The sequence below is a fragment of the Ursus maritimus genome, unplaced genomic scaffold (assembly GCF_017311325.1).
Source record: "Ursus maritimus isolate PB19 unplaced genomic scaffold, ASM1731132v1 scaffold_6, whole genome shotgun sequence".
NCBI lineage: Eukaryota > Metazoa > Chordata > Mammalia > Carnivora > Ursidae > Ursus > Ursus maritimus.
Window position 1 is genome coordinate 49,847,258 of NW_024426774.1, and position 25,229 is coordinate 49,872,486.

The window sequence follows — 25,229 nt, forward strand, 5'->3', positions numbered from 1 at the left end:
CGCATCGGGCTCCCTGCTCCACTGGGAGCCTGCTTCTTCCTCTCCCACTCCCCCTGCTTGTGTTCCCTCTCTCGCTGGCTGTCTCTCTCTGTCAAATAAATAAATAAAATCTTAAAAAAAAAAAAAAAAGTAAAATGATCAAAACAGGAACTCAATTAAAAACAACACCTTTTTTAAAAAAAGAACCTGTTTACTTTTAAAAGAAAAATCAAGCCTCAACAATACCACTATTCAAAAGAATTACCTTCTTGATGGGAGGATCTCAGGATTCCAATCAGGATACCTATTTTGAGAATGAACAGTATTAATGAACAGTTAAAATGAGACTATATGTCTCAATCTTTCCCTGCAATGTATCAGGAGGACTGTTCAAAGCCTAAGTTTACATAGTAATTTATTAGTATATTAAAATATGAACATTTTCTTGAAAGTATGATTTGAGTGTCTAATCCAATAAATAATCAAAGCATTATTCAGTAGGCAACTCAAGGAAAAGAAACACACTCCCAATACATTAAAGACTTCAAAGTTTATTTAAGTAAAATAGGCAATACACATACAAGTGTTAAGATGTACAGAATAGATACATGACACAAATTTAGGTAAGGGTTAAAAGACAAAGACAGTTCACGTGCTTTGCAGAACTCCAGGGGGCCCCACTCTACAGAATACAACATGTATGGTGCCCTTTACACTGTACCAAGCAGCCCTCGAAGATACACATCTGGTGGAAGAATCAGGGGAGAATTTGCAGAAAAGGCCACTTTTCAGGTAGCCCTTAAAAAGGTCTACCAATAGGCATGGTAGGTTTCATGCAGTGGCCATACCTAGAAGAATTTAGAGGCAAAACAAGTGTTCTATTCCAGGAACTGGTCTGGCTGTGGCATGGAAATGATGAAAAGGAATTATGAGGGGGGAAAACCTGGAAAGGCAGCTCAGAGTTCCACAAGGAACTTGTGAAGGTCCTTGAAATCACGTAAGGAGGTTGCACATAGGTAAAAGGCAACAGGGAACCAATAAACATTTCTGAAGTGAAGAGAACAAAGGAATATTTTCAGTTCAGTTGGAAACAAATATCTGGAATTATGGGGAAAGATGAGGACTGAGATATTTAAAAAATAGGCATGCAGAAGCCACAGGTATAGTACAAAGATTGTGTAAGACTAACACAGAATATAGTTTGTAGGGAAAAAAAGGGCCGAGGACAGAATTTATTCACACCAACACCAAAGACTAAAGCAGACAAAGACAAACCAATAAGAGATTCAGTAGTAATCATGGACAGAAAAAGTACACGGAAGAGTAACATCACAGAAGCCTACAAAAAAGACATCTTCCTCAACTTTTCTAGAGAATCTGGACTCTAACGGTTAATTGGGGGGCTCCTGGGCAGCTTGGTTGGTTAAGTGTCCAACTCTTGATTTCAGCTCAGGTCATAATCTCGGGGTCGTGACTCCTGATTTGGGAGTGTGGTTGGGGGGTTAGCAGGGATTCAATGGGGTTATAACAGATAACCACTGTAGAAACAGTTACTTATTCTTAGGAGATAGAGGTTGAATTTAGGAGTAAAGTTATCATGTTTGCAATTTATTTTCAAATAGTTCAAAAAAGTTTAATAAAAATATAAAACAGATGTGGCAAATGGTAATAATTGGTGAATAAAGATGAATAGATGAATGTTTACTATCCCTTCAACTTTTGCAGCTTAAAAACTTTTCAGAATAATCTGTTGAACAGAAAAAGGGGAAAAAGAGTAAAGATCCATGGGCTAGACAGACTAGTTATAACTATTTGCTGTGGGATAGCAGGGAAGTTGACTCTCTATGCATCAGTTTACTCACTGGTAAAATCACAAATAATCATTATACATACATCTCACAAGGCTGCCTTAAAAATTAAATTATGTAAAAGACTTATAATTATGCCCAACATACAACAAGAATATAGCTATTATTATTTATTTTTAATACTAAAATTCTGATGTACTGTATCTTTTCTCAGGTTAACCAACTACTCCTGTACCATAATCCAGAAAGATCCAACAAAGACAAAGACAGGGAAGAGATAATCAGCCTTAAGAAAAGGAGTAAGAACCTAAATATACATCAGCAGGTGAATAACTAAATACATTAAGGTACAGAAACAAAAAGAAACACAATGTAGCTTAAAAAAACAAAGAATGGAACAGCATATATTTTGCCATGGAATAATCCCAAGCACCAAATCAAATCTATTTTTTTGTCATTATTTTTTTGCAATACAGAGAAAGCCAAGAAGGAATTATTCAAGAGCACACAACCTGAAAAAAGTAAATATGCAGGCTAGAGTAATAAAGTGACAGGCACAGAAAGCACTTTAAAATCAGGGCCTAAGTGCATGAAAAAAAAAAAAAAAAGGCTAGCTACACAGAAGGCTTTAATAGGCATATGTGCCATTTGCTCTAGTAAATTAATGGCAGTGTATGTAGCTAGAATCTTCTTATTAACATGAATGCCTACCTACAGCAAATGACTCACTACCACTTAAATCCCTCACCTTCATAAAAATTAGACCTCCTACTGGGTATCTGTGAGAAAATTTGTGGCTTAGGAGAGATTTTCCATTTACAGTGGCAGCTAGGCCTATCTAATTCTAATTCAGATAACAAATTATCTCCTATGTTTGTCTGCACAGCATTTACACAGGGAAGAAACTCTATCTCTACTCATAGTCTATATGACTCAGGTAGGGCTTATCATCACACTCAACAGCAGGAGTGGGCAAATGACACATTGGGTAGAGTACCCAATTCTCACAACTATTATAACTGATTTCAAGACAGACAACTAACTCAAAGTGGACCAATAAAGAGTCAAACCTTGGACTTATATAGGAGTTATGAGGAAAGAGGGTTTTTTGAGGGTTTTTTTGTTATGTTTGTTTCAAACTCCTGGAATTACTAACTACACAGTTCATTTAAGTCCAGAATTATGGGGGTCATTTTGCTTCGTGGAGAAGTGTACCTGGGATCTCATGAGGCCAAAGCAGAAGAGAATAGAACAGCCAAGAAACAATTTCTGACTACTCTGATTTTTGTTTCAGAATCCAATTCAGCTGTTCCTAAAACTAGAATCACTTCTTATGCTTCCCAGTTAAACAAACTAATAAATTCCCTTACTTTAAAAACGACTTTGGAGTACCTGGCTGGTGCAGTCGCTTAAGCGTCAGACTCTTGGTTTCAGCTCGGGTCGTGATCTCAGGGTCATGAGATGGAGCCCTGCATCGAGCTCCATGCTCAGTGTAAAGTCTGGTCAAGATTCTCTCCCTTCCTTTTCCCTCCCTCTCCACTCCACGATCTGCTCCTCTCCCTGCTCAAGGTCCTACCCGCCCTTGCTGGTTCTCTCTAAAATAAATAAAATAATTAAATCTTAAAAAAATAAAAATAAAAACTACTTTGAATTCAAAGTTTATCACTTATGACTGGAAGAGTCCTGAATAATCTCAAAAAAATTTGGTAACGTTTTCATAAAAAACAAAACCAAAACCCAAAACAGCTGTGACAAAATCATCTGCCCCAAAACGTGTTACTATTATCAGTCTAGTGATCGGTAACTTGACACACAACTATATCATCATATTTAATGATGTTTAATGATGTTTGTTACTCCAAGGGATATATGAGTTTCCTGTTGAAGTCACACTTTTCACCTTCATAGGTGTCTGTCTTAAAAAAGCAAAAGGTCGAGGAACTGAAGAACCAATACTGAGGAACCAACACAATCTAGCTTGTTTATCTCCCACTTAAGGTTTATTCCTTTATTTTTTTTCTTTAAGATTTATCTATTTATTTGTGAGAGAGAGAGAGAGAGAGCGCACACACACGTGAGCAAGCAACCAGCGGAAGGAGCAGAAGGGGAGGGAAAAGGAGGGGGGGGAAGAATCCCAAGCAGACTCCGCACTGAGCCAGCCACAGGGCTCAAGCTCACGACCTGAGCCAAAACCAAGAGGCGCTTAACCGACTGAACCACCCAGGTGCCCCTAAGGTTTATTCTTAAAATAGGTTCTAAACCAGAGGAGAGCTTTACTCCTGAAATTAAATACTGGTGTTTGGTTTGGGGTTTTAGTTATTTTAGTTATTTATCCTTTGGGAAAGTGGGGCAGACAGGAGAAGGGAAGACTATCTACTCTAAAACAGATAAACCATTGCAAGGAAAGCAAGCCGGCAAGGAATGAACCCATGATATTAAAAGTCTATCTACCGGGAATAATTAGGAGAGAGTCAAAGAAAAGATCATATTTAATTCTCTCCTTTTGGAAAAAGATAATATATCCTTTATAAAATATTTCAAATAGGTAATAACGTTTTAAAAATATTTTTCTCTAAAGTACCACACTAAACAGTCATATCTGAACATTAACTATTTCATAAATTCGCTACCTAAAAAAAGGAAAAACTTGTTCTTACTGTTGACGTAACTGGCGGCAACTCTCAATATGAGTAGATGTATTTTGATGCTGAATCCAATCCTATTGTAAAAGGAGAAAAGTGCTGAAATTAGAATATTCCTCACATTGACTAATGAAATTAGGCTTTTAAGAATGACACAGGATAATTTTTTTCCAAAAATTAACAAATTTAGTTATAAGAAACATTTGATTACTCAATAATATTTCACAAAAATAAAGCACCTTCAAACAAAGGTACTTAATACCAGACCTTATTGATGCCATTTTGAAACCTTTTAGTATACAAAACATTTAAAAAAATCATACCATGGAACTCATTTGAAATCAAATATATATTTAAACTTGGAAAAAACAAAAGCACTGATCAGAAATAATTCATCTTACATATAAAAATACTCCAGAAAACACCAAAAACTCTATAAATAAAACAGTATCTGAAATGGCATCTTCAAAATATAGTGTCAGTTACTTATATCTCTAAATTCAAGCTAACAACATCAATAACAAAAAATCCTACCTCTTAGGCCAGTACCATTCCAAACAAGGTACCCACTATATTGACAAAGGATAAGATTAGTAAAAATATGAAAAACTGCTGACTAAATCTAATTTATTTTCAGTACTTAAGGGAAAGTAACACCATTTCAAAGACACAATATCCCTAACACAGAGTTTTACATTGAACAAAATGGTTTTTTAATACATTACTTCATTTACAAATCTGCCCTGAAATTACATTCTGTACCCATAGTTCTTGGCAGATACATCTGATTAAAATTTTCAAAAAAGACAACATACAGTTTTCAAAGATACAGTCCCCCAAGTGAAACAGTTAAAAGCAACATGTATTATTACTCAATGTTTTATTGTTTCTCCAGCATTTGGATAGGTAAAAAACTTACTCAACAGTTCTATATTTTAAAATGTTCCTTGAGGAAAATGTTATTCATTTCCATCTCAAAAACATTTTAGTATGTCATTGCTACAAACTAGAAGTTTCCACAGTTAAAACCACAGTTGACACTAATTTTGGAATCCGCCTTGTCAAGAACTATCTGAAGACAAGTGCATTCTATTTGCAATACTCAGCAACAGGTTATGAAAAACCCTAAACTATTTCATTAAGCCATGGAACTGACTGTGGACTGCAAAAAAATGTTTGCATATCCCGCTCAATGCTACATATAGAAAGGTAGAAGAGATTGGCAGTTAAGAGTCTCTAGTACTGCTGAACCCATGTCTTTGACATTAACTGAACATTGTTTACATAAAACAGACACACTGGCAAATAGTGGATTGGGCATGATTTATTTAGACCATAAAGCATTTTATTTGAGTAAGTTGCTATCATTTAAAAATCCAGTGATTTTACCCCCAAATCCAAACTTCCAGCTTTTCTTGAAAAAACAATACCGGACATGTATTCTGTATAGCAACTATCAGCTGATGCTGACAGCTGCCCTATTTAAGGCATACTCTCCAGTTCTACACATATATTCATATATATATATATATATACACATACATACATATATATATATATATATATATTTATGTAAAAACACATACACACACACACACACTACTATTTAACAGGCCCACTTTCACTCACTGGTATTATTTGATTTAAGCTCAGTAAATATACCTATGCCACCCCAATTTCTAGACTCTCTAGTAACAGTATCCAGATTAGATAATAAGGGTCCAAAAGCAGTACTGCCTCTCCAGAGAAAAAGTGATAATTACCTACTAAGCTGGAAATGCCGTAGACTTGAGTAGGCCCAGAATCAAACTATGAAAATACCTACCCATGTAAGAGTTTACCCTATCCTCCAACTACTCAAAAATCTTTTATGTCAATTAATATTTTCTCAAACTGAATTATTTCAGTCAGAAAGACAGCTTCTAAGCTGAGGACAGCCAAAAAGACGTAACTTCTAAACCGAGCACAGCTCCTCCTCTGACATCTGAATCCCAATTTAGAAAAGAAATACATTTCACATTCTACTGTTGCTTTTGGCAGGCTATAGTTTTAAAGATTCAGCGATGGAGAACGTACTTGTCAAATGTCACTTAGCAAAAAAAAAAAATTGCAACTGGTAATTTACACTTATTGGCTATATTATTTACAAGGTCATACATATGCACATTTACAAGGCAGCAAGATATATTACACAGAAACAAAAGGTAGTTTGTACCATCTAAGTCCATGTTCACAAATCCCTATCATGTAGTCATCCAGTAGTAAAGAATTCATTAGTTAGATCCATCATGCTGTTCTGTTAAAAAAAAAGGTGTTTTTTGTTTTAAATGGCAATCTCTGCGAACTCTAATGAATCACTAATGATTTCTTTTTCTAGTTTTACTTTTATCATATTAACCCAGACTTTCACCATCTTACACTTGAAGGAACTAGGGAAGTCTCATATGCAGTGCCCTACCATATCTCTTCTCTTTCCTATTCACCCTGAATACATCTGCCAGATTTATCTCCCTAAATACACTTTGAACATGTCACTTCACATACCAAAACTTTAATTAGCTTCCTAATGCCTCTCACCTCAAGTCTAAACTCCTTAAGCTAAGCTTTTGAAGGCCCTTGGTACCTATTGTTACTGCTGACATCTGAAATGTCATCCTTCCACCCGTAGGTATATCTGAAGCCTACTCATTATTTAAGACCCATATTTAACCAACTCCATGAAGTCTTCCCTCCCAAATCCTTCCAGGCCAGACTCGATACAGTTAGTCACTGTCACTTAATCTCATCCAACTAGTCTTTTGATGTCAGCAAGTATATTTATACTTTTTTTTTTTTGCGTTCTCTTTTTGTTTTATCTGTGTGAGATGATGATGGTAACTACACTTACTATAAAAAATATGGAACATATCACGAATTCACATGTCATCCTTGCACATGCGCCATGCTAATCTTTTCTGTATTAATTCAATTTTAGTATAAGTGCTGCCAAAGTGAGCATTATTTATACTTTTTAATTATATGCTGCTAAATACACATTAGGTGTTGATAAACTGATAAAGCTGACCTCAATGGATATAAGCCTGAAGTCAAGATTGAAATATTAAATCTCTCTCCCCACAGCACACCCAAACAAGTTAATTGCAATCACTGAACCATTTGATGTCCTCGAATTTTTTAAATTCCTTAGGTGTGTCATTTTTCCTCTTCAGTGAGGCTGCCCAGCATCTAATATAGCCATGTATGAAACTGGTAATCAGTAAATACCTACTGAATAAACATATACCTTTTCCAGTCTAAGAAATAAAAACTTAAAGTTCTTTTAAGATACCTTTCTTGGATTCATCATAACTAAATAAAAGTTCAAATGGAATACAGAGAGCCTATTACTCAATTCAGAACTCAGGCCAGCGCTACTTAAAGATTAAGTGCTATGAATTATTCTGAGATTTTTCAAGACTTGACTACCTCCCTTGATAGGGAAGGCAACTATTATTTCATTAGAACTCAACAAATTTGGCTAAAATGAGGAGGAATACTGCTTTCCTTTGCTAGAGTTAGCAAAAGCATCAGCTGAAATCTGGTGAGTGGATAATACAAAGACAATAAATGGGCAGCACTGCAAGAAGGAAAAAAAAAAGAGAATTAAACACCTATTGGTTTTTAAGCCTATTCAAAGTATATAACCAATGATCGAAGCTTATTCCATGGGAAGTACATTCCTTCCTGACCACTTATAATATAAATCTACAAATCACATTAGTGAACAGAAATAAAAGTGGTTTCCAAATATACATTAAGTAAATAAAACATACTGGGAAATTCCTACACAAATCCACCCACGATTACAGCTGACCCTTGAACAACACTGGTTTGAAGTGCACGGGTCCACTTACACACAAACTTTTATTACAGTACACATAAATACATTTTCTCATGATTTTCTTAACATTTTCTTTTCTCAAGCTTACTTTATTATAAGAATACACCATACAATACTATTAACATATAAAATGTATTAACCAACTATTTATATTGTTGGTAAGGCTTCCGCAGTCAACAGGCTAGTAGTTTTTAAGGAGTCAACTTGGACTTTCAACTGCAGGATTTGGCACCCCCAAACCCCAAGCTGTTCAAGAGTCAACTGTACTATCTAAGAGTACGTTCTATGTTACTCTTCAGCACCTCTATAAAATACTTTCTTCTAATTATACTGACCACAGAGGTACTAATGCCTTTTTTTATTTTTTTAAGATTTTTCTCTCTAAATTTCTACCATTTTACACTATTCTCTGAGCTGACAGCTGACCCCAAAATAATTACTCTTGACTCAATTTTGTTATGGATTAAGTTATTTAGGAAGCTCCTTCTCATCAAACACTAAAAATCCTAGTGTAGCTAGAGTCAGAAAATATTTAAGTCAACATTAACTGTCTTTTAGCCAAGACACGAAGATACATGCAAGGCTACAACATACTCTCTCTTAAAGTGTACAGTACAAATATTTTATTCCAACTTTTTATATTTGTATAGTAACAGATTTATTTAAAGTTGACTCATGTGATTGTTTTATAAGTCCACAGTTTGTCTTATAAATTTTATGTTGCATGAATTTTCTGAGAGAACTAATCAAAAGTTCAAAGTACATGGACAAACTATGTTGTATGCCCAGTCACAGGAATACAGAAAGCCTAACACTCAAGTCAGTATTTAGGCCAGGACTACTTAGATTACAACTAAGTGGTGATGTTGCAATCACAAATAATTTCTGCCATTTCCTCAACGCCTAGTTAACACAAGCATAATATGAAAATTTAGAGGAAATCTGGGCCCTGAGTATCATTATACAGTGATCTTTAAAAACACTCACCTTCAAATGACTACATTCTACGTTACACAGAGAACACAAATGTGGAAATATTCTTGGAGATGCTGCATAATAATCATTCATCATAGAGGGAGTTGGAAGTCTCTTCATCTTCTGGGCATCAGCATGTGAAAACTTTGGTAACCATGATGCTTTCACAATCCCAAAGGGCGACTGAATGGGAATGTCAGCCTCTGACTGGTAATTCTTTTTACTTCCTCCTGATCCATGTACATTAGATGAATTAATCACAGGTTCATGTGGGATCCGCTCCTGCTGGCTTACAGCTGAAATTAATTCTGATGAAAAAGGCTGCTGGTTCATAGATGGAGGAATAAGAGACTGATTCATTGTCTGGTTAACTGTTTGGCTAATGGATTGACTGACGGATTTTACAGGTTCAAGGACTGACTGTCCTCCTGAAATGTGTAAGCCTGACATCTTAGTTCCACTCTCAACTGGGAAAAAGGACTGATTATTAGAGGACTCACTGGGGAAGTCCATCTGTCGAAACACATCTTCAACAGGAAACATAGAATTACATATCACATTTGGAGTGGGAACAGATGCAGAAATGCTCTGCTGTGACCGAAATTCATTCTTGACCTCATCTGTTGGAATTTCAGGATCATAAATACGTACTTCAAGTGGATCTTCTGTGTAGCCATATTTGCTTGCATGCCCATAATCAATCACATTACTCGAAACTGCCTCATTACCAAGCGTTTCTTTATTTCTGCTCTGAGAAGGTATACTGGGTAATCGGCGCCCCATTTTTCGCATTCTTATATCCCTCAAAATTAACGGCATATTTTCAGGAGTTAGCTGTTCATCAGGATAGCGACTGAGTTCTTCTAAGTCTTCATTAGATAATCCAAAACTTGCTAAGATACTTGAGGCACTCTCTTTTGTATAGCGACTCTGCACTTGAGGACTCTGCTCTGTAACCTGTGTTATAGAACTCTGTTTCACTCCCACTGATGCAGATATATGAGGCTCATCATCCCACCGGCTGCCATGAGGCTTCCCCTTCTTTTGTTGTGCTTCATGAAAATCCAATTTTTCTTTGGTCAATCTTGGATCAGTTCGGTGTTGAGTTACCTGAACATTCATTCTCTGTGGTCCCATGTTCTGATAAGATTCATGGCCAGTAAATCTGTGTGGAATTCCACGGGCTCTCCCTGCTGGGTAAAATCTTGGAAGACCCATGGATCCAGGCCTCATAAATGGTCCTGGAGGCCTCATCCCAGAAGGGTTAGGTGCTCGTGGCCTCTGAAGTGGAAAGTTTCCTCGAGGATTAAACCTGGGTCTCGACATGGCTATTTTCAAGAAAGCCTGATTTAATAAAGTATAAGGTGGTGTTGAACTATGTGAGGCAACGGCATTCAGCTGCTGAAGCGCCAACTGAGTCTTAATCTGAGCAAAGTGCAAAGGAGATGGGCCCAACAGAAGTGGGTTTGCAATGCCCAGGTTCAAGGAATTCACAAGTGGTGCGAAATTTTCCAAGAATAACACAAAGCTGAAAGTTAAAACACAAATATTAGATCATTTTAACTCAAAACTACTTCATGAAGTGGGTTCTACAGCCAGTGTAAAACATTCTGAAATAAAGCCATGAAACCATCCTCCATTTCATATACTTCTAGAGTGTTTACGAGAATTGTTAACTTTCCCAAAAACGTTCTCTTCTTTTCTTTCCTGAATCCAGAACACAAACCCCAAACCTCAAGCCAGAGTTCATGTACAAAGTGTTGCATTGGGTGCTGTCCTAGGTGCTGAGCGGTAATTATAAATCCTTTTAAATAATCTTGAAAAACACTGGGGATTTATTTCACGCTTTGTTACTGGAAAAAAAGATGAAGGCATTAAAATACTTAGAAACAGACATACACTTAATATGTATGTTATGTACAAACCATTAAAACAGAAACGGTAAGACTAAAATTTTACAAGACCCATTTCTCCAAGACACAGTCTTCCTTGGAATCACATCTCACAAATTCCAAATAGCAATTAGACTATTGTTAAATAAACTAGACTGTTGTTAAATAAATTTTAAGATGAAAATTTATCATCAATAACTTAACTAGAGTCTGACAAAAGAGTGTGCAGCAGCATGGAATTGATTATAACATACAACATAATATGTCGCACAACCACCAGTCACCTTTCTCTTGGATTGATTCCCTCCATAGTGTACAGGCAAATATATATCGACAATAACAATGACTAAGTTTATACTGCTCATGTGCCAGTGACTGTTCTAAGCACTTTACATGGATTGGTTTAATTCTCACAACAACCCCTTGAAATATTTAAGTTTTACAGACAAGGACACTAAGGCACAGAAGTTAAGTAAATTGCACAGATAATAAATGACTGGGCCAAGATTTGCACTCAAGGTAATTTAGCCCCATAACGAATTCTCTTAACCACTAACAGATGTAAGCAAGACTATTTTGCAGTTCCCAGATACTGTATTAAACTGGTTGCTGTCCAGCCATCAGAGCACAGCACAACTCATTCCAACCTGGGTCTCAGAAAAATAGTAGTTTAGCTATCATTCAGGACCAAGGTCAGCAACCACCGAACTTGACTTCCCTCTTCTAGTTTAAAACAAAACAAAACACAGACTATGCCTGTTTTCCATCAGGTCCCTACTTTTATACCTGACAAAAATGCGAGGTGGGAAACATGAGGTCTTGAGGCATCTACACCTACTATGAAAATCCACAGTACAGATGATATTTGACGATCATCACTTTCTGGTTCAAGCTACAACTTCATCCATACCTCAACTATACCCTTTTTAAATTTACACATAATGTTAGTGAAATGTTAATTTGGCTGAGAAGTGGGCTTTATCTGGTTAACACACTCCCTTCCAACCATCTCTTCCTATCAAAACAAACAAAATAACTTTGCCCTGGACCTGACTTACTTGATTTTACTCAATGGTCAGCCTCCATTAAACCTTTTTTGACCACCAAGGCCCGGTGAGTCTTTCAACAAACTTTATTTGTTCCTTGTACCATTTGGGATTCATACCTTTTACTACGATTTGTATTCATATGTGTCTTTTTTTAAACTATCTACTATCAATTAAAAGCATGTGTTTACTGCTGTATTATCTTAAGCATAAACTCTTCTCCTACTTAAAATACGCTTAAATATTTGTTAAGCTATTTGATCAAAATCAAAGTCATTATTAACATACATAATTAATTTTAAAATCATAATGAAACACAACACTACAATAAAAATTACACAAGCTTCTAATTCAACAGATATAAGCAGCAGACACAAGTTTAGCAAACTATGAAATGATACCCACATTCTCTGTTAATAATGTTCACTTATAACAAACTCCAGGTCTTTTTAAACAACAGTCATATGAAACTGTGTCTATTTTCTACAAAATTAAAATTTCCAAGAACAACTTTGTCTTATATAAGCAGTTTGTCATCTAGTTACTCAAACTCTTTCAGCACCATTTTCCTTAACTGGTGAAGACTCCCACAACATTAGGAACACAAACTCTCCCAAATACTGTTTCTCCTCCATAAGGAAATAAAAAAGAACAGATTTCAGTCAGTCATCTAATTACCACATGGAATTGTGAACAAGTATCATTTACAGGTATCTACGTCTTAAGTTCTTTAAAGGCAAAAACTTATCTACATATTTCCTAATGTGTCTAGCACAGCCTTACACTGATATGTGTACATATATATGTTTATAGAATGAAAGACAGCAGTCCTTCATGAACTGTATTCTGCAGAAATTACTATCCTGTATGACTGTAGGTCTTCCACAAACAAGTTCCCCGGTCAAGAAAGTCTAAAATGCATGCACTAGATACCCTTCTTAGAAAGACATGATGCCAATGTACATTAAAGGCTCTATGATACCACTGTTTATCAAGAAACTTTTTCATTTTGTGTTTCCTAAACTTGAGTTTTCTTTATGCTTATACCCAGAGGTGATACTTGAAATATTTAGTAATTGGTAAAGCACAAGCAATGAACAATTAGAACAGTAACTTGTGACTTACAGTGTGCAACCAGGGTCCTGAGCCCTTCCTTCCTCTATCCCCTTAAGCTTTTAGTTGCTGGGGGAGAGGGGGACAGTCCTCAGGGAGGGACTAAAAGATTGGGGAAAGTGAAGGTCCACCCTTGGAGAGAAAGCTACTTAATCAGGGCAGAATTATTTCCATGTTTCAACAAATGCCATTATCTGTATCAGTGTTGTAGTCATGAATATCAGTCCTGAAAGATTCAATATCCATAGAACAGTGTGGAATATAAATGAAGAGAAGAATTAAAAGGCCTTTCCCTAATCTAAATTTCAACTCTGAGTAAGCAGAGATTTGGCTTATTTGCATTTTTTAGGAGGTTTAAAACCCACACGTGCGCACACACACTAGAGGTCTTATGTGGTTAGTCCCAATGTGAAATTTAACATAATAAGGACACAGTAATAAGTTAACAGCAGTCCTGGCTCTCCCAAAGAGATTGTTCTCCATTCTCTCTTGGTAAGACAAGGGGCTTTTTTAGTCATACTTATTTATGAAACATTCAGATTCCAGGACCTGCTGCTGGCTAGAATTAAGAAAGTTTCTCTCCAGATATGCATATCCTGGCAAATCCGTCATTATAATTAAATGTCACTCTTTTAATATGTCACTTCAACTAACCTCCTTACTAAGAACAAGTTTAATCCTTCTGAACTTTAAGCCAACACTTCCAACTTTTATCCCAAGACTCCTTCTGAATTTAAGACCTATTCTAAGTATAGTGTTTCATTTTAGATTGCATTTAGTAACATTTTCAGACACTGACCCATTAATGTAAAACCATCAAATACCTTCTTATGCTACCATTATCATTTTCAATCCCGGTAGAAAAATTTCTTTTTTTTTTTTTTTTTAAGATTTTATTTATTTATTTGACAGAGAGACAGCCAGCGAGAGAGGGAACACAAGCAGGGGGAGTGGGAGAGGAAGAAGCAGGCTCATAGTGGAGGAGCCTGATGTGGAACTCGATCCCAGAACGCTGGGATCACGCCCTGAGCCGAAGGCAGACGCTTAACGACTGCGCCACCCAGGTGCCCCAGAAAATTTTCTGACAAAGTAGTTCATCAAAACAACATCACTAAAAGAGAAATTACGATGAATTCCTTTACTATACAAGTGCTCAGCTCTCTCCAGTTCTATTCCCACTACAATGACATGAATGTTAAATCAGAAGCATGAAACAATGTGGAGCATTGGTAAGAACTGACACAGACTATTTTAAAAATATAATAAAAAGTCTACCTACAATCCATATGCCAAATAACAGATCTTCAATGGTTAAAAAAATGTTGAGTAACCTTGTGGGTTTTTTGTAAATGAAATTTAAGGAGTACACCCATATTTCATTTGCATAACTGTCTTTATATTTTGTAAGTGTAAGCACATTTCCTAAATGATTAAAAAATCATTTTTTATGATCTTCTAATGATTTTTTAATCATTTAGGAAAGTTATAGTTTAATCTCTCTTAAAACTATCACTCACATTCACTGCAAACAAAATGTTTTGACTAAAAAGGTGCTGGTATTTATAGTTCAAGCTTTCTATTTGTATGGTATTACAAACTTCCCTTTTGCAATTATATAATTTTCCAGCCTCATTTCTTCAATTCTAATTTAAGGACAGGCAAGCCCCACCAATCAGCATCCTTTTCTTTGTTGCTTAACTTTTCTCCCCTTTGTTTAAACTTCAGCCCTAACAATAACGCCTCAGAGTACTACTACTCAATGCAAATGATAACCACTAGATGAAGCACAGGAATTTAGCACCTTCTCAACAGATTCAGAAGGAAAATTCCAAATCGACTATGAGCTCTTTCAAGATACCTAAAAAAAGATGCTAACTACTCCTAAAAACTTAAAGAAACTGTCTTCTTAGCATAAGTATGTCGGAATAACTTCAAACCCAAGCCTTATTCATCCACTTAACAAATACTTTAACAGTGCTGGTCTACATGGGGAAGTAGCAAGGCTATTAAGCCCAGAATAGATCCCTTCCTTTATAAAGCTAACACTCCAGTTCTTAAGATGGAGTTAGTGTCTCATAAGAATCAGAGAAACCAAAATGATAAAATATAGTTAAAAATCTGGATGTTTCCCTTTTCACACCTCTCCAATTAAGAGGGTTTGGAGAGACTGGAGATTGGTCGAATAAACTATGGTATACCGCATTTTGCAGCTGTAAAAAGGAATATTAAACATCCTTGGTAGGATATACCCTAAGGATAACAACTAGTACATAAAACCCTTCAAGTTGTTTTCATTTTTTTAAATTCACATATGGACAAAACAAAATGCTGATTAAAGATAAAATACCCATATAATAGAATTACGTAATAAATACGTAGTACTACCATCACATATGTCTAAAGTCAAGCTGGTTTCAGGGGCGCCTGGGTGGCACAGCGGTTAAGCGTCTGCCTTCGGCTCAGGGTGTGATCCCGGCATTATGGGATCGAGCCCCACATCAGGCTCCTCTGCTATGAGCCTGCCTCTTCCTCTCCCACTCCCCCGCTTGTGTTCCCTCTCTCGCTGGCTGTCTCTATCTCTGTCAAATAAATAAATAAAATCTTTAAAAAAAAAATAAAAATTAAAAAATAAAGTCAAGCTGGTTTCTAAACCACAAATAGCAAATGTAAGAGAATCCTTGTTCTCCAAATCTGCTACTACAAGAAACCCGAGGGGTTTCACCAAGAATGGCTTTCAGTGATATGACAGTAATTTGTAAATTTTGGCAATATCACAGAATCTATACAAAGTAACAAGTGATAGCCAGAACAAATGCCTGACACAGTAAATATAATCTTTATTGACCATAACTATTAGAGAATATGCCATTTTCTGGGTAACTGAGCTCTAGCCATAGAGGATGGTTCACCTAGAGCAATTTATGAAATCACTAAACTTTGAAAAACCTGAGTTAAGATCTGAGTTTTTCATTATTAAAACCCTGCTTTGAAAACAACTGCAACTAAATATTAATATTTTAAAATAAATTTTACTCCTGATTATATAAGTAACATATGCTTTTTATAGAAAATAAAAAATATTAAATTAAATCCTTACAATTAAAAAACCATGATCCTAGAATGAACTAGTATTTTGATATAACTTCTTTCAGGCTTGTGTATGTAAATACACACATGGATGAGAAGGGGAGAAAAATACACCAAACCTTACTGTATGAAATTAGAAATATACTATTTCCAGTTAACATTTTATTTTCCTATATTTAATATTTTCCAAAACCAGGGTATTTATTGGTCACGAAACATTCTGAACTCCTGAAAAAATTATATTACTGAGACAAGTAGCAGTTAACTCTTTCCTATGCCCTTTTAAGAACTGAAACATGCCACTCTGAAACAACAAATATTCAGTAAAATAACAAACATAAAAATTCTTTTAGAAACACTTAATAGAAACTGACCTTTTTGAGTCAGGCATGCAGAAATGGCTTGATGGACTAAAAAGATATTGAACTAGATCCCATGAAGTCTTTCTGAGATGTCCACTACCATGGAATATCAAAAACTGCCTGTTACTCTAATGTAATCTTTCAGAAGAAAGAGAATCCTTTATTTTCTTTATAGATACTGGTAAAGAAATTGGAAATCTAAAAGCATCATCAAAAATTAGTCAGCCTGATCATAATGGCTCCATTAGATTCATAATGGAAAAATTTATATCAAACCCCAAACATCAACTTTATAGTACTTCACAGTTTACAAAGCACTTTAACATTCATTATCTCACTGGAACCTCACAACAACCTGTGAGCAAGGGAATCCCAGTTTTTCCAGATTAAGTGAAGCCTCAGAGCTAAGATGCAAGATCATAACTAAAACCTGTAATTCCTCTGTATTTTTTCCATGCTATATTCTAGATATATAAAATGTAAATTTTATAGCTTTGCTTTTTCTCATTATAAAGTAATAATGTTCATTATCACCCCCCGCCAATAAAGAAAAATCACCCTCATGACACACCGAAGAGTTGTTTTCTATAATCTTAACATAAAGGGAAAACAACCATTGATTTTTCTAGATATATACCCACATGCCTCATTTGGTATCATCTTGTTAGAGTGTCTGTCTGACAACATATAAATCCACTTTCATACCTAAGAATACAGGTATTACACTGGTCAGTTAATATAAAGAGTACATATCTTTCTATGCTTTCCTCAGTTTAAACTCAATCTGCTCATCTTCTAGTATAGAGATGGATCCACTCACTCAGCCAACTCTTTTCTACCATTACTAGTGTCCTTTCATGTCTCACAAAAGGTAAGTCATAACTCTGAAGGTGCCACCAGCCACACTGATTAGAAGTTAAAATGCCAAAATGTGGTACCTCAAAGAAATTGTCAAAAAAACAGAAGAAAAAATAAGACAATTAGAAACATTATTTGGTATCATGGAGGGCATCACAAACTTCACTGTCACTTGAGCGGATTGATAAACATTATGATTCCATACATAAAAAAAAAAATGGAAGCTCAACTTACTAATGCACAATGCCAGGAACAGATCACCATGAGAACCATGCATTACCCATCTCATATAGCAATGATTTAATAGTTACTATTTCCAGGAAAACAATTTTTTGATAAACAGGATGAATATATTAATTACATGTACTTTTTTAAAAAGCAGTGCATACATAAATGGGTCTTGAGAGACCACACTGTATTCATAGTAAATAATGCCTCCCTGAGAAGTGCTTCGGTGAGCCTGCTTACCTTGCTATCCTCAATAAATGTAATGCATGAATCAGAGAGAAACCCCCTGATCCGAGATGGAATAAAGAAATCTTCCCTGGGATTGTTTTTAAAACTAGAAATGAGAAAAGTGGTGGGTGCTGATAAAACCCAAATGCTACTGATAGCATATTTACTGCCTGAGAAAGCACAAGCACTGAAACAAAATAAAGCCAACATAACAGAGGTCAGCAGGACTAAGAAGTAAATATAGTATCGAAGACATTCACTACCCAGACACAAATGTTCTGAGGCGTAACTGTATTCTTGCCTTCCCTGCCATTAGGTTGTTCACTTTCATGAAGCATACAGGCCAAAATACATCTGTCTCTGCCTAAAACGAGTTTCCAAAATCTTTGGTTAAGCATACCTAAATTATTTGGTCAAATTCCTTAAAATGCCAAATTCCTTAAAGTCTTCACAAAGCATAAAAAAGCATATATAGCACGTTACTTTTTTTTTTTTTTTTTGAGGCTTTTATTTATTTGACAGAGAGAGAATGAGATAGCACAAGCAAGGGGAATGGCAGAGGGAGGGAGAGGCAGGCTCCCCGCTGAGCAGGGAACCTGGAGGTGGGGGCTTGACCCCAGGAGTCCCGGATCATGACCTGAGCCGAAGACAGACACTTAATGGACTGAGCCACCTAGGCGCCCCAGCATGTTACATTTTGTATAAAAAAATTAAAGTAAGAAAATACATATATCTGCTTACAGTTACAAAAAGAAACACAGGTAGGATAACAGACAAAAAAAAGCTGATTACCTATCTGGGATACTGGATACAAAGGACTGAAAGAAAATGGGAATGATATTTCATGGAGTACATCTTATTATATAGTTTTAACTTTCAGGAGCATGTTAACAACCAACACTAGGATGGAAGAAGGTAAAAAATCTAAAACTGAAAGCGAACATTCATTTTTCAAATGCATACTATAACCCACTTAAAAAAATTAATGCAAATAATTTATAAACCCACTATTTGATTTATATATTCTCAGTTTTAGAGGAGCTAGGAAAAAGGGGAGAACTACAAATAAATTCTTATTCTTTTTAGTAGTTTGTTTTGGGGAGTTTTTTTGGTAATGATATGGGTGAAGCTATTCTTAAATTACTTTAGGTATGTTACAGGATTAAGCGAATAAGTAAATGTTTTGATAGTGCTGGGAACTAGGGCTTTCACTGTGCAAGGCAAGATATATAAATATGAAATGAGAAAAAGAAAAAACTGGATAGTAAAGTTATAAACCACTGAAAAAACCAAGAGCCTGTAACTCCACAGCAATCAGTCACTGCAAATGTAGAGGGACTGCTGACTTGAAAAATCATCATTTTGTAACCGTAATAATAAAGATTGGTTCAGACAAAAAATCATCTGTGCATGTTAAATCTAGAGGGAAATTTTAATAAGTAGGACATTTGCATAGTCTTAAAATGTCTCTCCACAAATTAGTTTCGGGGGTGGAGGGGGGAATCAAACATTTTGACCAAATATGTTATCAAACATAATATTATTCATAGCAGACAGATGGACATCATGCACCTCCAGATTTGATACCGTGGGGACCCAGCATCACTTACGTGATTTTTCTGGCCAGGGACACATAATCTGAATCTAATCAAGAGGAAACATCAGACAAATCCAAAATGAGAAATGTTCTACTACAAAAGAAAAGAAAGAAGTAAAAAGAACAGAGAAGAAAGAAAGGAGGCTGTATTTTTCAGAAATGTCAATTTCACAAAAGATAAAGAAAGGCTCCAGGAAATGTTCCAGAGTAAAAAAGACTAAAGGACATGACAATTAAATACAACTATTTGACTGTAGACTGATACTGTACTGGAAAAAAAAAAAAAAGACAACCATAAAGTGCTATAAAGAAGACTATTGGGTCAATTGACTAAATCAGAAAATGGTAGATTAAAGAATTTTACCAATGTTAAATTTACTAAGGTTGTTAACTATCTATGACTACAAAAGAAAATACCCTGTTCTTAGGAAATAAAATAAGGTTAAGTAGTACAATACTTACTCTCAAATAGTTCAGGAAAAAAAAAAAACCACATGTGTATATGAGTACAAGAAGAGAAGAGGGAAGGCAGGGAGAGACAGGGTATTCCTGTCGGAGATTTAATTCATTCAAAGGTTAATGACCCAACCTTTTCAGTCCAACACCAGACTAACTCCTTAATTATATACTAAAAAAAAAAAAAAAAAAATACTATAAGTATGGAAACAGGCAGAAAACATGCAACACAATAAAAGCATCAGCCCTAAACACATTTTTGTTTTTCTTCTTCTTCATCCTGTTCACTCCCTATTGACTATTAGTCAGCCCATTATGCAATTCATAATAATCTCATCTTTGGGGACATTTCAACTAATCTGATGATATCCACCCTGCTAGGAGGGGTGCCAGTGAATTACTTCATGCAAAATTGGTTAACTCCCGTAAGTAAAATTTAACACTAATGTAGCATAGTGTTTTTTAAGAACTTAGACCTTAAGTTCTGTATTGATTCTGGTCCTGCTGAGTGCTATAAATGTGACCCTCAGCAAGCTGGTTAACCCAAGCCTCAGTTTCATTATGTGAAAAATGGGAATAAAAACAATACCCACTTCAGAATGGCGATGTGACAATTAAAATTATATCTCCTGGCACCTGGGTGGCTCAGTCGGTTAAGCGACCAGTTCTTGGCTGGCTCTTGATTTAGGCTCAGGTCACGATCTCAGGAATAGAGCCCTGCTTCAGGCTCTGCACTCAGCATGGAGTCTGCTTGAGATTCTCTCCTGCTCCCTCTGCCCCTCCCCTCCTAAAATAAATAAATAAATCTTTAAATAAAAATTATACCTAACTCACAGTAGGTGCTCAGAAAGTGTTAAGATAGTAAACAAAATGCTTTACTTAAGAAGTAGGCAGATAGTTGTTTCTTTGAATAAGACTTGGGTAATTCCTGAAAATTTCAATATAGTAGTTGAGATTGAAATTAAATTAATATATGTATATACACACTAGGAGTGTGATATATGAGACACAATTGGGGAAATTTGAACACTGGCATTAAGGAATTATTATTTTAGGAGTGACAAGCATGTTTTTCTCTATTGTAAAGAAAAATTCTGAACTATAAATTGAATGACATGGGATTTGCTTAAAAATAATAGGGTCGAAGGTAGAGACACGACTGACCGTTAGCTTGCAATATTGAAGCTGGGTGATAGGTACACAGATGAATCATTACAAAATGCTCTCTGCTTTTGTATATGTTTAAAATTTTCCATAATAAAAAGTTTTCTAAAGAAATGAAGACATTCAAAAGAAAACAAAGTTGGCAACATTCCCTCAACAGCAGGACAACAGGGAGATTAGCTGAAAGTTTAATAAAATGAAGACTGTAGAAATAAGGCGTGTGTAAAACCTTAAAAGACTGGAACAATAATTATTTCGGTATTTAAGGGAGTCAAGAGTTGAAAACAATCCAAAATATATATGTGCCCAAGGTAACACAAAGAAAGTATCAAAATATGTGTACTTAAAACTCTCGTGTACTCCCTGAATTCTTTCCTCAGGACAAAACCCTTGCTCTTGACCCTCACTGACCATTATTATAGCTATGTTTTATTTCTACACCTCATCATCTTCCTTTCCATTATTCCTTTATCTTCCAAATAGCTGTTTTCATTTTCATTCTCAGCCACAAATTTCATACTACATCTATATCGAGTTGAAGTAATAAAAGAGCAAGTAATGCTGAATACAAAATGGGGCTTACTGGCTTCAGCCACAAACAGAATTACTTTCAAAATCTGAAGGAGGTCTAAACCACGATATGCCACCATTCAGTAGCTCCGCTTTCCTTGCAAAACAGCCCAAACAATGTTACTGGGTACCCATACAGGAAGCACTCATTCTTAGTATATAAAGCAATTTATAAAGAATTTGGACAGATTTATTCAAACTTTGACCAGTACACATTAAGTCATGGCAGAAAGAGCACAATTTGGACTCGGAGGGCTACGTTCTTACCCAGGCTCTGGTAACTACCAGCTGAGTTCATTCACTCAACTCATGCTCACTCAGGAGCATGGAATACGTACCAGGCACTGGGACAGATACAAAGATGAACATAACAATCATATAAATAAATGGTTACAATATATTTTGGTAAGTGCTACAAGAGAGACACATATAAAATTTATAAATAAACCAAATATTTTAATGAAATATTAGATGATTTTTAGCTCCAAAATTCTATCAATTTAATCAGAATTCCTTTAGGCTTCTTTTTAACTAAAAGGGAATATCCCAAGAGACAAACTATCAAAAGATGCTGCCTGAAACTTAAACATTTGTAATAAAAGTATCAGCTAATATTTATTAAGCACCTAGTATGTGCCAATGGATATTTATTGTCTCTCTCAATTCTCACAACAATCCCACGCAGGAAATAGTATTATCACCATTTTACCGATAAGGAAACAAAAGTTCAGAAAGACTAAAGTAACTTGCCCAAAATCTAAGACATACAGTAAGAAAAAAACAGACATTTGAATCCAAATCTTCTGATTCCAAAGCCTATTCTTTCACTAAACTATTTGTCTCGCATTTTCTTTCACTACATAAAAATTTCCAGAGATCACCTCCTTAAGAGCACCCAAGAGAAAAAATCTTTATGACAGCCATGAAGTACAAAGTGATCTCTGATTGTAGTAAGTCTTTTCTAAACACGAGTATCTGCTATGTACACCCTCCAAGACAAAAAAGATTACAAGACTAAAATATTACCAATATTCAGGGTAATAAATATGTGACATGAATAAATACATTCTGAAAACTAGTTAATAGAAACCAATGAGATTTTGTGATTTCTTCCAACTGTTTTATCTTTCCCCTTACCAGATAGCAACAACCAAGCAGGAAATGCCCCAGCATATTTACTGTATTAACATGTTGGATTGCACATAATTATTTAAAAGTGCATATTAGAGTATGGGGATACAAAATAAAACGTATATGAAATGTTGTCAAATTAAAAAAAAGAATGCAACATAAGCTAAGTCTAGAATGCCTAATAAAATTAAAGCTGCTAAAATAATACAAATTATGCATTTATTTTTCTGTATAAACCTCATTAATCATTTTTGGAAATTTATTTTTCCAATTTATCAATACCAACTGCAAATCTGAATCAACAAATATCCCCAATAAGTAAGTCAACCCTTTACAACAAATGAGGGGGGGCAAACAAAGAAATTTTTTTGTGCACAATTTCAAAGCCGGTTAGAAAAAGAATCTGAATCAACTTCAGTTGCCGGATCCTGGTAACTTTTAAGTTTTTCTTCAAAAAGCCTTCAGATTAAAATAGGTTTTTTTCCCCCAAATTTCTCCTTAGAGTAAATCTTATTAAGATTAAGAAAAATTAGCTAGAGGCAGCCGTCATTGTCTAGTTCAAAGATTTTGTACTAACAGAAGTCTCCTTCATTCGCAATTATCTCAAACAACAAAAGATCTGTTTCAAACGTCCTCAAGGATTTAACTGTGTGGTATACATTCTCCCCCCACCTTTAAGAGAACGGGGCTCAGCCTAGGAATCACACACAAACCACTAACGATCCGTATTCGCGACACCTCCGAGAAATGTGTAAATTAAGTATCAGCCGTTTATGAGTCCTCTGTATCCCGCAGAGAGGTGACATTTTCTTTGCTTTCAAGGCCGCAAAAGGCTGGCATAGGACACAGCGACCAGCAAAAGCCGCTAGATCTAACATCCCCCCCTTCACCCCAACTCCCCCTTCCCCAACCCCAAACACAAACATGCCCTTCTCTCCACGCTTTCTTGCACAACATCGCTCGCCACAGGGCTCAGCTCAAGCTCCACCGCCTCGATTCAAGGCCCGACGGGAAAGGTTACTCCCTCCTCGGTGCTCCCGCACCACCGCTTCCTCTGGCTGTCAGGCCTGGCGCGGCCTCGGCAGGCCCTGCGCCGATGGGGAAGGGGCCGCCACAGCGTTGCCAAAGGGCTGTTCTCATTCCTCGGCCCAATGCAACGGCGTCAGGCGGCTCTTCCTGAAGCAAGGTCCCAGCGCGGTTGCCCGACCTGGCCTTCCAGGGTAGCGAAGTGAACCGACGCGGTAACGGGGCAACCAAGCTTCCCTTCCCATCCCGGGGGTCCCCCAACCTCCTCCCGCCCCCGCCGCCTGCCCGCCGCCATTTTGTGCGCAGCCGCTGCGACACAGATACAATAGTCGGCCCGGACCGCGCAGGAAAAGCTCAAGACCCCCACGCTGTGGGCTCCCGCCTTCCAGCCCCCTACCCGCCACAAGGCAGCTGTCCTACCTATGCCTACCCGACTAACAGCCGGATCCCATTTGCGCCCCACACAGTTTAGCACTCAGCCTCCAGTCTCCAACGCCGAAGAAGCTACCGCCTCCAAAGAGCTGCACGCATGCGCGCCTGTCGAGCCTTTGCGAGCCCTCAGCTGCTCCGGGCGCCTGCGTACCGCCGGCACCGCGCTCGCCGGGAGGCACGAGAAAGGAACCAGAGGAGCTTGATTCCGAAAGGGGGCGCTCGCGCGCGTAGCGTTGCCGGGGCCCACGGTGTCCTCAGGCGCCCGTGTCCGTGCCTCTGTCTGCTCAGTACCTGTCCCAACCAAATCATGCGCAAACTTTAACACCTGTGTTGTCTCGCCTCCGTGAAGTCTTCCCTGACCATTTTTGCCTTCAATAATATCTCGCCCTGGATACCATATGCTTCGTATGATTAAGATTTTGCCTGCCTTTAAGCTCTCGCCTTATATCTGTTTTTGCATCCCTATAGCAATGATGCGATGTATATCACAGTCACTGAAAATGTCAGGAAATTAGAAGTCAGTTGAAGCTTATCAATCTAAAAGCTTAACAGTCTAAAAATCTTTTCATGTGTCATTTCACAATCAAAATATCTACCTGTATGGTGGATATTTATAACCTTCATTTTACTGATGAAAAACTTTGGGTTGGGAGAACTTGAGTAACTTAAGGTTACTCTACGACACCAACATAAAAGCTCAATCATTGGGCAAAATCTGGCAAAACTCACAAGTCTCGGCTATGGATATCACACAA

General features: G+C 36.7%; 1 protein-coding gene and 1 non-coding gene across 4 annotated transcripts in view; both read right to left on the reverse strand.

Annotated features, from left to right (window-relative positions):
• Window positions 1-24,874, reverse strand: part of ZNF638 (zinc finger protein 638) — a 77,009-nt gene extending 52,135 nt beyond the window's left edge. The window contains exons 1-4 of one of the 3 annotated variants that reach the window (XM_040623328.1): window positions 24,473-24,874; window positions 9,297-10,812; window positions 4,445-4,506; window positions 245-283 (exon numbers count right to left, since the gene is read on the reverse strand). In XM_040623328.1, the coding sequence (XP_040479262.1) occupies window positions 245-283; window positions 4,445-4,506; window positions 9,297-10,610 (1,415 nt within the window). In that variant the 5' untranslated portion in view covers window positions 10,611-10,812; window positions 24,473-24,874. Of the gene's footprint in view, window positions 1-244; window positions 284-4,444; window positions 4,507-9,296; window positions 10,813-24,462 lie in introns of all 3 variants that reach the window. The other 2 variants (XM_008699981.2, XM_040623329.1) reach the window with 2 other exon arrangements.
• LOC121101123 lies at window positions 7,321-7,427 on the reverse strand. Its single transcript, XR_005833069.1, has one exon. It is a non-coding gene; the product is annotated as a U6 spliceosomal RNA (small nuclear RNA).
• Window positions 24,875-25,229: the final 355 nt, after the last annotated feature.